Raw genomic sequence first — 14,830 nt, forward strand, 5'->3', positions numbered from 1 at the left:
AGGCAATCAAAAGCAGAGGAAACAAACAGAGCTGCATAGTTGGTAGTGATGGACAGAGGCGAGTACTATCCCTTATTTGAAACCAAAAAGGGTAGAGGAAGAGTTGTCTATAGGCTCTTTGCAATCTCAATATTTGTAGCCATATGCTTAATCTGGCTCCACAGATTCAATCACATCATAACCACAAACCATACTCAACAAGAAGAAGATGATGGAGGAATATGGGTTTGGCTTGGTTTGCTTGCTGCAGAACTATGGTTTGGCTTCTATTGGATTCTCACTCAAGCTTTCAGATGGAACCCTGTCTTTAGACATCCCTTCAAGAACAGACTCTCCCAAAGGTCCTTTTTTTTTTTTAATTTTAATCACTGTTTTATTTGGAATTTAAGTTTATATGCTTCATTTTCAATACTTGATTTTTATAAATTACTATTTTTGTTTAATCTGACTGGCCTAGAGACCCATTTTTGTCATAATACTAACAATTAGCTTATATTTGGTATCATGATCTCAGAATCACGGTAATTCACTGTAATTTTGCAGAAGCTACAGAGAGTAGCTTTTGGAAAATTATGTTAGATCAATTTGATTCTGATATACCCACCGTAATACCGAAAATACACTTACTAATATTTTCTGTTTAAAATCTCATTCACAAATCTCACAATTAGCCTATGCATGTATGAAATCACATGATTCTCTTCCAATTTAACAAGTCATTCTTAATCCAAATTTTATTCTTAAGAATGCAATGACCTTTGAAATTTTCAAGGAAGAGTTTTGTCATCATTTCATATAATTCTACCTGATTTGAGCAAAGACACCAAATTTTTTTATAAAAATGTGAATTATTATCTTTACAAATTTAATTTTAGTCCAACATAACAAAAATAACTTGAATTGAAAATGATGAAACTTTATATATATTTTTGAACAGATATGAACATATGTTGCCAGAAGTGGACATATTTGTATGCACAGCAGATCCAGAAATAGAGCCACCAATGATGGTAATAAATACAGTGTTATCTGTTATGGCTTATGATTATCCAACAGAGAAGCTTAGTGTGTATTTATCTGATGATGGTGGATCAGAAATAACATTCTATGCTTTGTTAGAGGCTTCTAACTTTGCAAAGAGTTGGATTCCTTTTTGCAAGAGGTTCAAAATTGAACCAAGGTCACCTGCTGCATATTTTAATACTATCTTTGACTCAGCTGACACTAATCTTGGTCATGAGTTGGTGGCTATTAAGGTATGTAACCACTCTCCCAATATTGTTTCAAAATTCAAGATTATAAATAAAAGTAGCATCTTTGTGGGGAATTTTGTTTTTTTTTCTTATGTAAAGACTGCAAGTTTAACAAATTTTGTAGTGCCTAATATAAAAAAGTTAGGTCAATAAATTTTAGAGAATTAAAGATATGTACGACTCCCTCCGTCCCACAATAGGTGAGACAGCTGACGGCGTCACGCATCCGATGCATAACTTTGACGATTAATATTTTTAATTGTATAATAGTAAAAATTATAAAAATATGATATTTTGAAAATACTCATCGAGATGAATCCCACAACATCTTATATGTTAATATTTGTTTTTATTTATTAGTAAAAAAATAAGGTCAAAGTAAGATATGTGAATAGTATATATAGTCAAAATGACTCACTCATATTAGGAAGTACTAAATTTGTTAGACTTGAGCCTTTACACAAGAAAACAAATAAAAAAAACCCCACAAAGATATTCCTTTTAAAATATGTACAAAAGTTATTTCTTTTGGGGAAATGCTGATTATCGCGAATGATAGCATCACGAGAGGCTCACGAATGACGTGGCACTGCCACTTGCGTGTTTCACTTCATTTTTTTAAGCCGCGTTTTGTTTTCTTCTTTCAAACCAAGTTAACCTTCCATGTAAAATATCTTTGTCGACAAAAGTGAACTCACCGCCGGTACATCGTTATCTTTGTTTGGATTCCTTGGAAGCCAATTTGAGAAGTGGATACATGCTATGTAAGGGTTTAGTTTTGTGCAAGTCTTTCTCCTCTCTTTCCATTCCAACTTCTTCCATCTTTATTATTTTTTCTGTACTCTCTCTCAAGTCTCAACCGTTGGAAATTTGGGATCACTGTGTGCACTACTATTTCTCATGACTTGTTCTTTTGTATGGTCCCAAGTCCCAATATCAGATCATCACTCTCACTTCCATTTGTACATATGAGAAGAAAAGGTATTGCAACAAAACAGAGCAGATCTTGTTCAAAAAAAAAACAGAGTTTTTTGGGGCATTCGGTGACGGAAAAACAGAGTATACGTGGGCAACACAAGTGATAATAAGGCAAAGCGGTTACAATATTTTCATATTAATAAAGAATCAATAAAGAATACAAATATAACTAAGATATTTTTTGGAAAAATAACCATTCGTGATCCATTCGTGAGATTTGGTTCGCGATAAATAGCATTGCTCTTTCTTTTGACTTATGAAATTTTGTGTTGAATGCAAGTGGCTCATATTAGGAGCAAATAGATAACTTTTATTTAAATTATATTATATACAAAATTTTATTGATTAAATTTTATAACCCAGTAGATAAAGATATTATATATAACACGTAGAGAATGAGATTAAAACTCTGATACATATATTTAATCTAAGTATAATTAATTTTTAATTTTAAAAGCTACTCTTATAATTTTTAATATTCTTTCCGATTTTTTATAAGAAACACTTTGTAAAAATCATACAGATCAATGAAGTACATTGTATATATTTATTTTCGTTTAATAGTATTATAAATTTAAATTTATTCCACCAATTCTAGCTCAACTGACAGAAATGTCAACATTGTTAATGTCAGACGTCATGACCGAGATTCGATCTCTAATCGTTCCACTTTATGTATGTGAGTTTCCAAGACTTATCATTTCATCCGTTAAAAAAAATCTAGCCAACAAAAACAAAATAGCAATCCAAGTATATTTACTCCCTCGGCCTTAACTATAAGCAAATTATATTTTTTAGATTCATTTGATTACCAATATATCTAGACTCAATTAAAGTCAAATATATTAATTATTCAATAAATTTAAAAAGTAAAATTTGTTTATAATTAAGATAGGTACGTGCCTCACTATCATCGCCTACAATTGGAGGTTGGATGACATTGGATTACATTAAATTGTCTAGAATTGGGGTTGGATGACATTTCATTACATAAGCAAGTTGAAAATCCCACCTTTATCATGTTGACTACCAAAATAATTAAAATAACGAAAATGCTACCTAATATTTTTGGAGTAGTATTAATTAAATAATTTAATATACTAAAATAATTTTAAAAAATTTATATAATTTATCTTTTCAAAATGTAAAACTTTTTGTTAATACAAAATTTTTCTTTGTTGATTTTTTTGACTATCAGTCTAGAACACCGGTTAATATGACTCTAACAAATTTATCATAAAAAAAGTTGTATTTTTTTATTTTTGAATGGACCAAAAATTCGTAGATTAAAAAAAAACATATATTATATTATTCAAAATAATAATAAAAAAATAAAAGCGGAGACACACAGAATTATTGAAAAAATAACCTGTGGGCTGACTTTTGTTTTGATTGGTGGATTATGCGGTGACGGTCGAAACGGGCTTGTGGACCACTGGTTTGGGAACCACGTGATTTTAAGTTTTTTAAGATTTATTTAAGCCTGTTGATTTAGATAAAGATTAGATTTATTAAGTGAGGGGTGGGGTTTTCTTATTAAAATATAAAGTTTCATTTTATGTTAGACAAAGACAACTAAAAAAGTTTACATAATTAACATATATAGTCATGCCTTACGTACTTGCATTTACATGTCCCATTCCCTAAGATAGTAGTAGTGGGTGACTGGGTGTAGTTTGTTCTGTCAATAAAAAATTAAAAAAGTGTAGTTTGTATACTTTGTAGTTTTCTGTTCAGAGATTTGGATTTTTGAATCTAGACAGAACAAGTAGATAATAATTTGGATTTTTTTGGTTAATAAAGTGGTTACCGAGACATATGTTAAAAAAAATGTTATGATTAATGAAATAATACAACACAATATTTGGGTCATAAAAATATTTCTTAAAAAATTATTGCTAATTATCTGAAATAAGAAGCAAAAATGTTTTGGAAAAATATAACACGCACGATTTTTTTTCCGATGAGCTCATTTCGTTTTTGTTTAGTTTCTTTTGTTACTAAATCTATTTCAACATCGATTTCATCCATTTCCTTTTCATCGTTTTCTAAGATTTCATCGGTATAAAAATATGAAGTGGTATTCTGCCTAAATAGTGGACAAAGATAATTAGCAGGAAAGGAAGTCCATAAGTTTGGTTACAAACCCCGACCTTAAAATATTAGGTTTTCATCGTCAGAAACAACCCGAATTTTGAGACTTAAATTTATTTATTTTCTTAAGAAATTTTATCATAAAAAATGTATTGTTCACCGTATAAATATGTTGAACAAAACCAAGTGTCAGCATTACTATCAAAATCTGCATGCAAGTAACATTTTTCTTATTTGTAATTACTAATAAAAAAAAAAAGTAAATGAAAACTACATGTCTAAGTTTTACATTTTTCATTTAAAGATAACTTTTCTTGCCATGTTATTTATTTATTTTTTGAAGAATTTTTCTTGCTATTTCATGGAGAATTCACTTTTTTTCTTTTCCCATGCATGATGCAGAAATTGTACAATGAAATGGAAAGACGAATTGAGGATGCAACAAAGTTGAAAAGAGTACCCAAAGAAGCACGTTTAAAGCATGGAGGATTTTCTCAATGGGATTCATATACATCTAAACGTGACCATGACACAATTCTTCAAGTAAATTATTGCTTAATTCAATTTACTATTAGTCTTGTGATCGTTACACATGATGAAATGCTTACATGATTATTTATAATCTATTTTAATTTTTCTTTTTATTAGATAATACTTCATAATAAGGACCCTAATAACTCTAAAGATGTACATGGTTTCATTTTGCCAACTTTGGTGTATCTATCACGTGAGAAGAGGCCTCAATATCACCACAACTTCAAAGCTGGAGCTATGAATTCATTGGTACTATAATTATCTCAAATTTTATTTTTGATATTAATATCTCCTTTGTAGCCGCTACGAATTACAAATTTGCGATTTTGATCCACTAATTTTCATAATAGCACTTTTGAACCCCAATTTTAAACCTTTCTTCAAAACTCTGGCCCTCCGATGATTGTGACCAAGTCAACACACAGGTGGCAAATAACTTACATGTCACGTCAACATGTTTTGCCACATGGACAATGACTCACATGTCACATCAGCATATGTGGCAAGACATGCTAATGTGGCATGTGCTATTGTGAAAGTTAAGGGGTCAAATTAAAGTGCACACTGAGTTGGTGCTATTGAATCATTCTTAACAATACAAACTTATGCATTATCAATGATTCAATCCTAATCTTATGCATACATTATTAGTGATGTCTTTGTACTTCCACATTTTACATAAGAAAAATTACATGAATAATTAATATAATATTAAATATGTAGTTTTTGAAATGCAGTTAAGGGTGTCTTCTATAATCAGCAATGGGAAAGTCATTCTAAATGTAGATTGTGACATGTACTCAAACAATTCAGAAACTATAAGGGATGTCCTCTGTTTTTTCATGGATGAAAAGAAAGGCCATCAAATTGGTTTTGTTCAGTCTCCACAGATCTTTGAGAATGTCACTAAGAATGATATATATGGAAATGCTCTACTAGCAATTAGTGAGGTGAGTTATTTCTTGTATCAAAAGTCACATAATTAAGTTAGAGATTTTAATTACTAGACTAACTTTATCAAATTCACGAATTTTTTTTAATATATAACTTAAGTGGTTGAGCTGAGAAACTCGAAGAAGTCTGAGAATGAGGTTCAAGATTCGAACTCTGACTAATAACATGATTTACTATAAATAGCACTATAGTTGATAAATTGTATATGTTTGAATTTATATAATCTTGTATGTGTGTGAAGGTGGAGTTCCATGGTGCAGATAGTTGGGGTGGCCCTATGTACATAGGAACTGGCTGCTTTCACAAGAGAGAATCTCTTTGTGGAATGAAGTTCAGTGGTGAATATAAGCATAAGTGGAAGAGTGAAAATGACTTGTTCATAGAAGGAAATTTGCAGGAACTAGAAGAAAAAGCAAAGGGTCTTGCAAACTGCTCCTATGAGGAAAATACACAATGGGGAAAAGAGGTCCTTAATACACAAACTCTGTCTATTGCAACCACTATAAACCAAACTGCACCGAAAAAATTGAACTGTGACTCACAGGTCTATGAAGCACAGACACTTCTTAGACACTGACATGACACTGACACTAGTACTTATGATTACATTAAATTATGTTATTTTCTCAAATTATTATCAGTGTCTACGTGTCAGTATCTGTGTTGTATACCGCAATTTGTGATTACAATGTCATTCATTGCATACCGCAATTTAGAACAATAACCCAGTGATCAAATTTAGTAAAATTTTCTTGAATTGCAGATGGGTTTGAAATATGGATGTCCAGTGGAGGATGTTATAACAGGGTTATCTATGCAAATCAATGGATGGAAATCAGTGTACTACAATCCACCGAGGAAGCCTTTCTTAGGTATAGCTCCAACAAGTTTGCTTGAAGTACTTATTCAACATAAGAGATGGTCTGAAGGAGATTTTCAAATTTTGCTTTCTAAGTATAGTCCTGCATGGCATGCTTTTGGAAAGATTCCTTTGGGCCTACAAATGGGATACTGTTCTTATTGCTTATGGGCAGCTAACTGTTTAGCAACTTTGTATTACTCCATCATCCCTTCATTTTACCTCATTAAAGGCATCTCCTTGTTTCCAGAGGTAACAGAACAATTCCCTTAATGAGTATTTAGATTTACCCTAAATATATATAACAACCATTTTATCATAACTTATAGAGATGTAGATCAAATAATATCGGAAACAGATTTGCTGATGTAACTGCGTTGACGTAGTTACAGTGCGAACCGTCTGATCTCAATGGATGGTTAAGATCATTTTAGTATATATATAATCTAAATCATCCGAAGTAAAATGACTGGTTGAGATTAATTACTATGTAAAACTGTGGACTTTTCTTTAACCGTAGCAAATCTGAATTCAAAAATGTCCCCTTTTTAAATTTGTACATACATATTTGTACTTTTTTAATTTATATCATTATTATGTACTTTCAGTCCTTTATTTTTGCTGACTCGCGATTTTGTTTTCCTAGTTTTTAAATTTCAAAAAATTTCCTCTTTTTAAGTAACATTTCAAAAAAAATTCTATTTTTTGAGGTGGGTCGTGTCCCATTTGGGCCACTTATGGTACTGTTTCTGAAGATGTGACATTCATATTGAACAATACTTTAAGACTAAAAACTAGTTGGACTTTTCGGATTTCGTAATAAGTTGTGCAAAATCTTAAATCGGTGAAAATATAGAGACTAAAAATACATTTAATCCTTATTTTTTTTAAGCAAACACACAACTTGCATTGAGCATGCATATGCATTAATATTGTTATTTGTTACATTTTCAGATATCAAGTTGTTGGTTCATACCTTTTGCATATGTAATAATTGGAGAAACAGTTTATAGTTTGTTGGAGTTTCTATTATGTGGAGGGACATTTAAAGGTTGGTGGAATGAGCAAAGGATATGGCTATACAAAAGAACAAGTTCTTACCTATATGCATTAAGTGACACAATCTTGAAGCTTTTTGGATTTTCAGATTCAGCCTTTACAATCACAGCTAAGGTTTCACAAGAAGAAGTTTCTAAGCGCCATGAGAAAGAAATTATGGAGTTTGGAACATCCTCACCATTGTTCACTATATTAGCAACACTAGCATTGTTCAATTTATTTTGTTTTCTTAATGTGTTGAAGGATGCAATATTAAGGGATGGTGGCTTTGGAGCATATGAGAAATTGGGATTGCAAGTTATTTTGTGTGGCTTTTTGGTTCTCATTAATTTGCCTCTATACCAAGGACTTTTCTTAAGGACAGATAGTGGCAAATTGCCAAGTTCAGTTGCATTGAAATCATCAACATTGGCTTTAGCTTTATTTCTCTCCTACATCTTTGTATGACAAAGACAAAATTATACTTTGATTTTCTCCTTCAATTAGGTATTATTCCTTCCGATTCTTTTTGTAAGAGACAATTTATCTTTCTAGATTTATTGAAAACTAATTGATGCATTAGATTTATCTAAAAATGTGAATTGTCTCTTATAAAAAAAATCGGAGGAAGTATTAGTTTTCAATATCATATCATATTGTGTTGTTTAGTTTTATTTTCTATGGAATTAAGATTTTTTAAGTGTTTTCTTTTATATAAATTTCAAGTATTGAGTGTATGTTTTGTTTCACTTTTAAAGAGGTCAAAATTAATTTTAGAGGTATAGAATTAATTCTACGTGAATCTAAAAATTGTAGCTTCAAATTCAAGAATTGGTAGTAGATATAAATATATACTATCCAAAAAAATATAGATCTTCTAAATTGGATTTGTTTTATTCAATTGCAAGAAACACAAGAAAATTACATCATAGTTGAATTATTTGCATCCATAATTCAACTTTTGTTCCAATAGTAACACTTAGAGAAAGACTGTGTTTCCGTAAGATACTTACAGCCACCAAGTGTACTTATTTTCCAATTGCAGTGATCGCAGGCATCATCTCCATTAAAAATATCAAGATAATGAAGTTCCGAGTCTCCTGGCCATGTAAAGCTGCAATAAAATAACGTAGTTTTGAATGGAAGCAATGTTCGCTTAAATGAAAATTTGTAACTTTCTCCAAATTTAAGTGTATGAAATCCAAGATCATCGTCTTTAGACTTGCAATGGACTTCGATACTGGTGAAGTTTGAATCGATCGTTACATTATTAATAATCGTAACTGTTACTTTATCAAATATACTAGCACTTGTCTCTCTACTCTCAAATGCAAACATTACAATTAGTAGTAGTATTAGGAACTTGAAGGCATGTGAATTTTGATATGCCATAGCTAGATGCACAATATCTTCAAGGCATATATCACTCTTTATTTATAGAACTCCAAATAGTCTAGCCTAGATTTAAATAATTATTTAGTCATTTTATATTCAACAATATATAACAATTAATCCCTTTGTCAAAAAATTAAAAATTAATCTGATTATCAATTTTTTTTTACTCGGTCTATTCATATTATTTTTTTGATTCGGTAGTCTGTGACTAGAAATTTCACCTTAAATGTGAATAAGTGGAGTGTTCGGAGTTCGAACGTCTCCTACGTAATAGTTCAAAGATTTCTTTATATTCAAAGAAGCAACCAAGAGTTCTTTACATTCAAGGATTTCAAGGATTTCTTTACATTTAAAGGTTGATAGGTGAATGAGTAAAACGTTTTCTTTGCATTCAAAGATTTCTTTTCTATATTTCATTTTTTTAAGACAAAACCATTTTATTTATTTTTTGGTAAAAAAGAAGGGCTAAGCCCACAGAAAAACAACTAAAAAAAACAAGGAGGGCTAAGCCCAAAAAAAAAATACCATATGACCTATTTTTATTCTAAAAAAAAATACCATATGAGTATTAATCATCAACCATTATTTTTTTTTTTTTTTTTTTGGTAGTAAAAGAGGGCTAACGCCCAAAAAGAAAAGAACTATAGAGTTACATGAAAATTTCTAGGCATGCAAGCCCCAGAAAAGTCATCAAAAAGAAGACTCGAAACCTCATTTGGAGGAGTCTCCATGACATGAATATTAAAAGAATTCAGAGAAAAGCTGAAATTAGCCAGCCAATCAGCACTTCTATTTCCCTCTCGCCAAGTATGATTGAATTGCACCTGCCAATCCAACTTTAAAAGCTCTTGTATACGACGCACCAAGGTAGGTGGATTACCATTGAATTTAACTTTCCCCGTGATCATATCAACCAGACTTTTTGAGTCACTTTCCACCTGAAGATGGCAGAAACCTTGTCTCCAACCAAGTTGCATTCCCAAGTACATTCCCCACATTTCAGCGGAGAGAGCGTCACAAGTTCCTATTTTGCGCGAGTATCCTTTAATCCATCTGCCATCTGAATTTCGAAAGAGTCCACCACAACCAGCTAAACCCAAAGAATCCTTGTAGGCTCCATCACAGTTAAGCTTAATCCACCCTTCTCGGGGTTTTTTCCATCCAATGAAAATAGTGTCACATTGGCGAATATTCAGAGGATGGTGGATGCATTTGTCTATGTCTTCAGCCATCTTGATAATCATGTAGGTTGGGTCAGTCGGACGTTGAAAGTCATCTTCAAAAATCATTTGGTTTCTCCACTTCCACATGTGCCAACACGCCACCATAAAAATTGTTTTCCACTTCCTATTCTGGATATCTTGCAGTTGAAGGTTGATGTTTTTGAAGATCCATTCACTGCAATTAGAAGAAGAAAAAAAATTAGTGATTTGATTTGAAGGGACTAACCTTATCCAGGTTTGGGTTGCAACAGGGCAATCCCTCAAAACATGAATAAGTGTTTCATTGACTCTGTCACATCTAGAGCATGTGGGAGAAGCTCCAACACCCCATTTGCTCCTACGAAAGTTAGTGAGCAACCGATCATGAGCCGCCATCCACATAAAAGTTTGAATTCTATGAGGTCCTTTCCAACTCCACACGGCCTTCCAATCTCCCTCAATAGGTTGAGCTCTAATGTTTTGATTCTCATAAGCACTTTTAACTGTGAAATTCCTAGTGTTGGTCCCTCCCCAACCAATTGTGTCTTTCCCGTCTATGTCCATAGGTGCTGGGATAGCAAGAACCTGAAAAGAAAAATTAGATGGTAAATTAGAAGTAAGGAAATCAAAATCCCACTCTCCTAAGGGGGTAAGCACATCCCTCACAGAAAGAGTCGTGTCAATAATAATTTGATTAGTAACAGAGAGCAAAGAAGTTCCACTCGGGGTCCATTTATCCAGCCAAAAGTTGATATTGTTTCCATCTCCCAACTGCCACACAATATTCTGCTGGAATTTTTCCCAAATACCTGTCAAAGCTTTCCACAAAGGAGAGTCATAGGGATGAGAGCTTATTGTTACCCTCAAGTCTTTATTTCTTCCATACTTACTATAAAGAACCTTACACCAAAGGTCATCTGGTTTGTTGATCAGGTTCCAAAGCATTTTCATAAGAAAAGCGTCATTTATATGTTGAGGTCTCTTAATGCCTAGACCACCCTCATTCTTTGGGAGACAACAAATGTCCCATCCAACTAGATGGGGTTTACGAGATTGGTCAGTATCTCCCCATAAAAAACTCCTTTGAATTTTTTCCATCTCATTACAGAGGTTTTTTGGGAGCTTGGCATACTGCATATGATAGTATGGTATAGAGCTCAAAACTGATTTAGATAGAGTAAGTCTGCCTGCAAAGCTCAAACATTGTTGCTTCCATCCACTCAACTTGTTTTGTATTTTGTCAATGATGTTATTAAACTTTCCCCTAGACGCTCTGCCTGGACTAATATTTGCCCCCAAATATCTGTCCATGTTATTGATTTGTTTATAACCCGTGTGATGTAAAATGTCCTCCCTGACCTGTTGATCGACATTTTTAGAGAAGTAGATTTCTGTTTTTTGACTATTAATTTTTTGTCCAGAAGCTTGACAAAAAATATTGAGGCAATGCATAATACAATGTGCTTGCTCGATAGAAGCCTCTGCAAACAAAAGAAGATCATCAGCAAAAAGAAGATGAGATATTTGAGGGCCATACCTACCTGCACGCATTGGTTTCCAATACTGGGCATCCACCTGATCAGCTATAATATGAGACAGTCGTTCCATACAAATGACGAAAAGGTAAGGAGACAGAGGGTCTCCTTGTCTAATGCCTCTCGAAGGAGTAAACATATCTGTTTTCTCACCATTCCATAAAATTTTAAAAGAGGAGGAAGAAATACAATGTTGAATAATGTTAATGAGGTTAGGCGGAAACTTACATTCATTCAGACAATTTTCCACAAATTTCCAATTTAGACGATCATAAGCTTTTTCAAGATCAATTTTAATGGACATAAACATTTTACTACCTTTCATCCTAGCCATAGAATGCACCATTTCTTGTGCCACTATGATATTATGATGTATAGTGCGCCCTGGGATGAAACTAGATTGATAGGGAGATATGATCCCATCCAACGCAGGCTTAATTCTATTCACAATAACCTTAGTGATAATTTTGTAGACAACATTACATAAAGCTATAGGACGAAATTGAGAAACAAATTCAGGTCTGTCAACTTTAGGAATTAACACAAGTAAAGTATTATTGATTGAAGAGATGAGAGAAGGATTACGCCAAACCTGGTTAACATATTGAAAAAGAGAGTCAGCAATAATGTCCCAATTTTGTTGAAAAAAGAGAGCAGGATATCCATCTTCCCCAGGTGATTTCAGAGGCCCCATATCAAAAAGGGCTTTCTTGCATTCATCAAACTGGATTATAGCATTTAAAACATTTTGATGTTCTTCCATGTTATTTGGATAGGTAGTCCAAGAAATAATCGGATCACGAACTTCTTTATCTTCTTTAAAAAGATTGATATAGAATTCTCGTACCAAGTCTTTAAGGCTTTCTGGTTCATCCACCCATGTTCTATCCTCTTTGCGCAAAGAAATGATTTTGTTGCGTCTCCTTCTAACAATGGTTTTAGAATGATAATACTTTGTATTTCGGTCTCCATCATTAATCCATTGACTCCTAGATTTTTGAAACCAGAAGCACTCTTCCTGATAAAGGGTGACAACAAGTTGATCTTGTAACTCTTTTTCCAAATTCTCAAGAAATATGCTATGTTCGTAGTTAGAGCTATTTTGGATACCATTAAGTCTATCCAAAATCTCCTTCTTTCTTTTAAATATGTCCCCAAAGATATCTTTATTCCACTTTTTGAGTTGAACTGTAAGATTGTGAAGACTTTGAACGATATTTGTGTCCTTCTCCCAGTTGGAATTCAGAAAGTCCTTAAAATCAACATGAGAATTCCATGCTGCCTCAAAACGAAAAGGACGGTTTCTGCTTGAAGTGGCATGCCCCTCTAGTGATACAATAATGGGATGATGATCAGATTGAACCCTTGGAAGGACCTTAGCAAACCCTTCATGGTATTTAATTCTCCAATCAACATTACATAGGACACGGTCTAGTTTCTTGAAAACTCTATCCCTTCCATTCCACTTAGGACCTCTCCAAGTAAAGCGCGTTCCTGCGGTAGTGACTTCTAGGAGGTTACAATCATTGATCCAACTGTTAAAAATTTGACATTTTTTAACATCTACTGGGGCACCTCCTTTCTTCTCATCTGGATAAGCAATTTCATTAAAATCCCCCATCACAAGCCACGGTTTGTTAATTGAAGTAGCAAGGTGTCGCAATAATTGCCAAGTATCATGTCTCTCATTCTCTCAAGGGCTAGCATAAATCACAGTGAGAAGCCAAGGTTCCATACCTTTCTCGCTAACCTGCACATGAAGAAAGTGAAAGTTATTTTGAATTAATTGAATTTGAATGTCTGACCTGTTCCACATCAGCCAAATACCACCAGAAAAACCTCTAGCTTCGGCCATAACATAATTTTTGAAACCTAGCTTCTTGATAGTTTTTCTTGCGGTACTCCCACTGCAGCGTGGCTCTTGTAAGGCCACTATATCAACTTTATTCTTCCTGCAGAAATTATTAAGAGCTCGCCGAAAATTTAAACTTTGAGCTCCTCTACAATTCCAATTAATAATAATCATTAAAAATAATATGATATAAGAAACAAACTACTCCTAATAAAAGGATACATTAATTATGAAACATAGTAGTGTCATGGGTTGTTCCCACACTATTATCTCCACTTCTTTGAGCCATGGTGGTGTGTTCATCTCCATTAGATGTTGATTGACTTTCCACATTGACCGTGTTGTTTGAATCATCAACCATTATATACCTACCATAATTACCTTTAGCATATTATTCTTGTTGAGTTGGTTCCATTTATTTATTTAGATAGACGAAATGAAAAAATCATTATAAATTCATGTACATAAATGAAAGAGCCGAGGTTCGACCTTCTTACTCAAATTGTGGTATGTCCCTCGCAAGATTTTCATAATTTCTAAGTCCTAAACTAAACATCTGCAATATTTCATGTAAGTCTTTTATTCTATTTTATTCCTTGTTTCACTTTGTGATATCATAATTCTATGTGATTTTCGTTTTTCTAAAAGTTGTTACCATAGAATTGTGATTGCACTTTCGTTAACTGTTAGATTGCCCTCATATTTGGACAACATGTTCGTATGTGGTTCTTCACTTTTAATCACAAACCAATGAAAGATTAAATTTGTATACGTTATATATGTAGTTGGAATTGTTTTTGTATTACGTGGCTAGAATTTTTATGTTTATGATTAAAGCTTTTATTTTTATGAATAAACTTCATATTTTTAACTCTGAAGAAGAGAATATGAATTTTTTCAAGGCATTGAAAAATAATCGCTTTTGGAAAGTTGTGGTTTTTGTCATGATGTGGTTTGTGTGCCTTTGTTGTAGAAAATTTACTTTATAACTAACTTTTCATTTAAAATTTGTTTGGAAATGTGGAGGTGTATTTTTTTTTTTTTTGTAACAATGTGGAGGTGTATTATCTTCTGCTAGAAATATTTATTATTAATCTCGATTTGAATTTTATCTTTAAAAATTTACTCATATTTTT

At 32.7% G+C, this 14,830-nt stretch overlaps 1 protein-coding gene across 1 annotated transcript; it reads left to right on the forward strand.

Annotated features, from left to right (window-relative positions):
• On the forward strand, window positions 1-8,429 carry LOC123912896 (cellulose synthase-like protein E1). Its single transcript, XM_045963481.1, has 8 exons — window positions 1-341; window positions 938-1,256; window positions 4,728-4,868; window positions 4,974-5,108; window positions 5,597-5,809; window positions 6,055-6,279; window positions 6,577-6,924; window positions 7,627-8,429. The coding sequence occupies exons 1-8, from the start codon at window positions 49-51 to the stop codon at window positions 8,176-8,178; spliced, it is 2,226 nt and encodes a 741-aa protein (XP_045819437.1). The 5' UTR covers window positions 1-48; the 3' UTR covers window positions 8,179-8,429.
• The last annotated feature ends 6,401 nt before the right edge of the window (window positions 8,430-14,830 follow it).

The sequence above is a fragment of the Trifolium pratense genome, linkage group LG3 (genome assembly GCF_020283565.1).
Source record: "Trifolium pratense cultivar HEN17-A07 linkage group LG3, ARS_RC_1.1, whole genome shotgun sequence".
In the NCBI taxonomy this organism is placed as follows: Eukaryota; Viridiplantae; Streptophyta; class Magnoliopsida; order Fabales; family Fabaceae; genus Trifolium; species Trifolium pratense.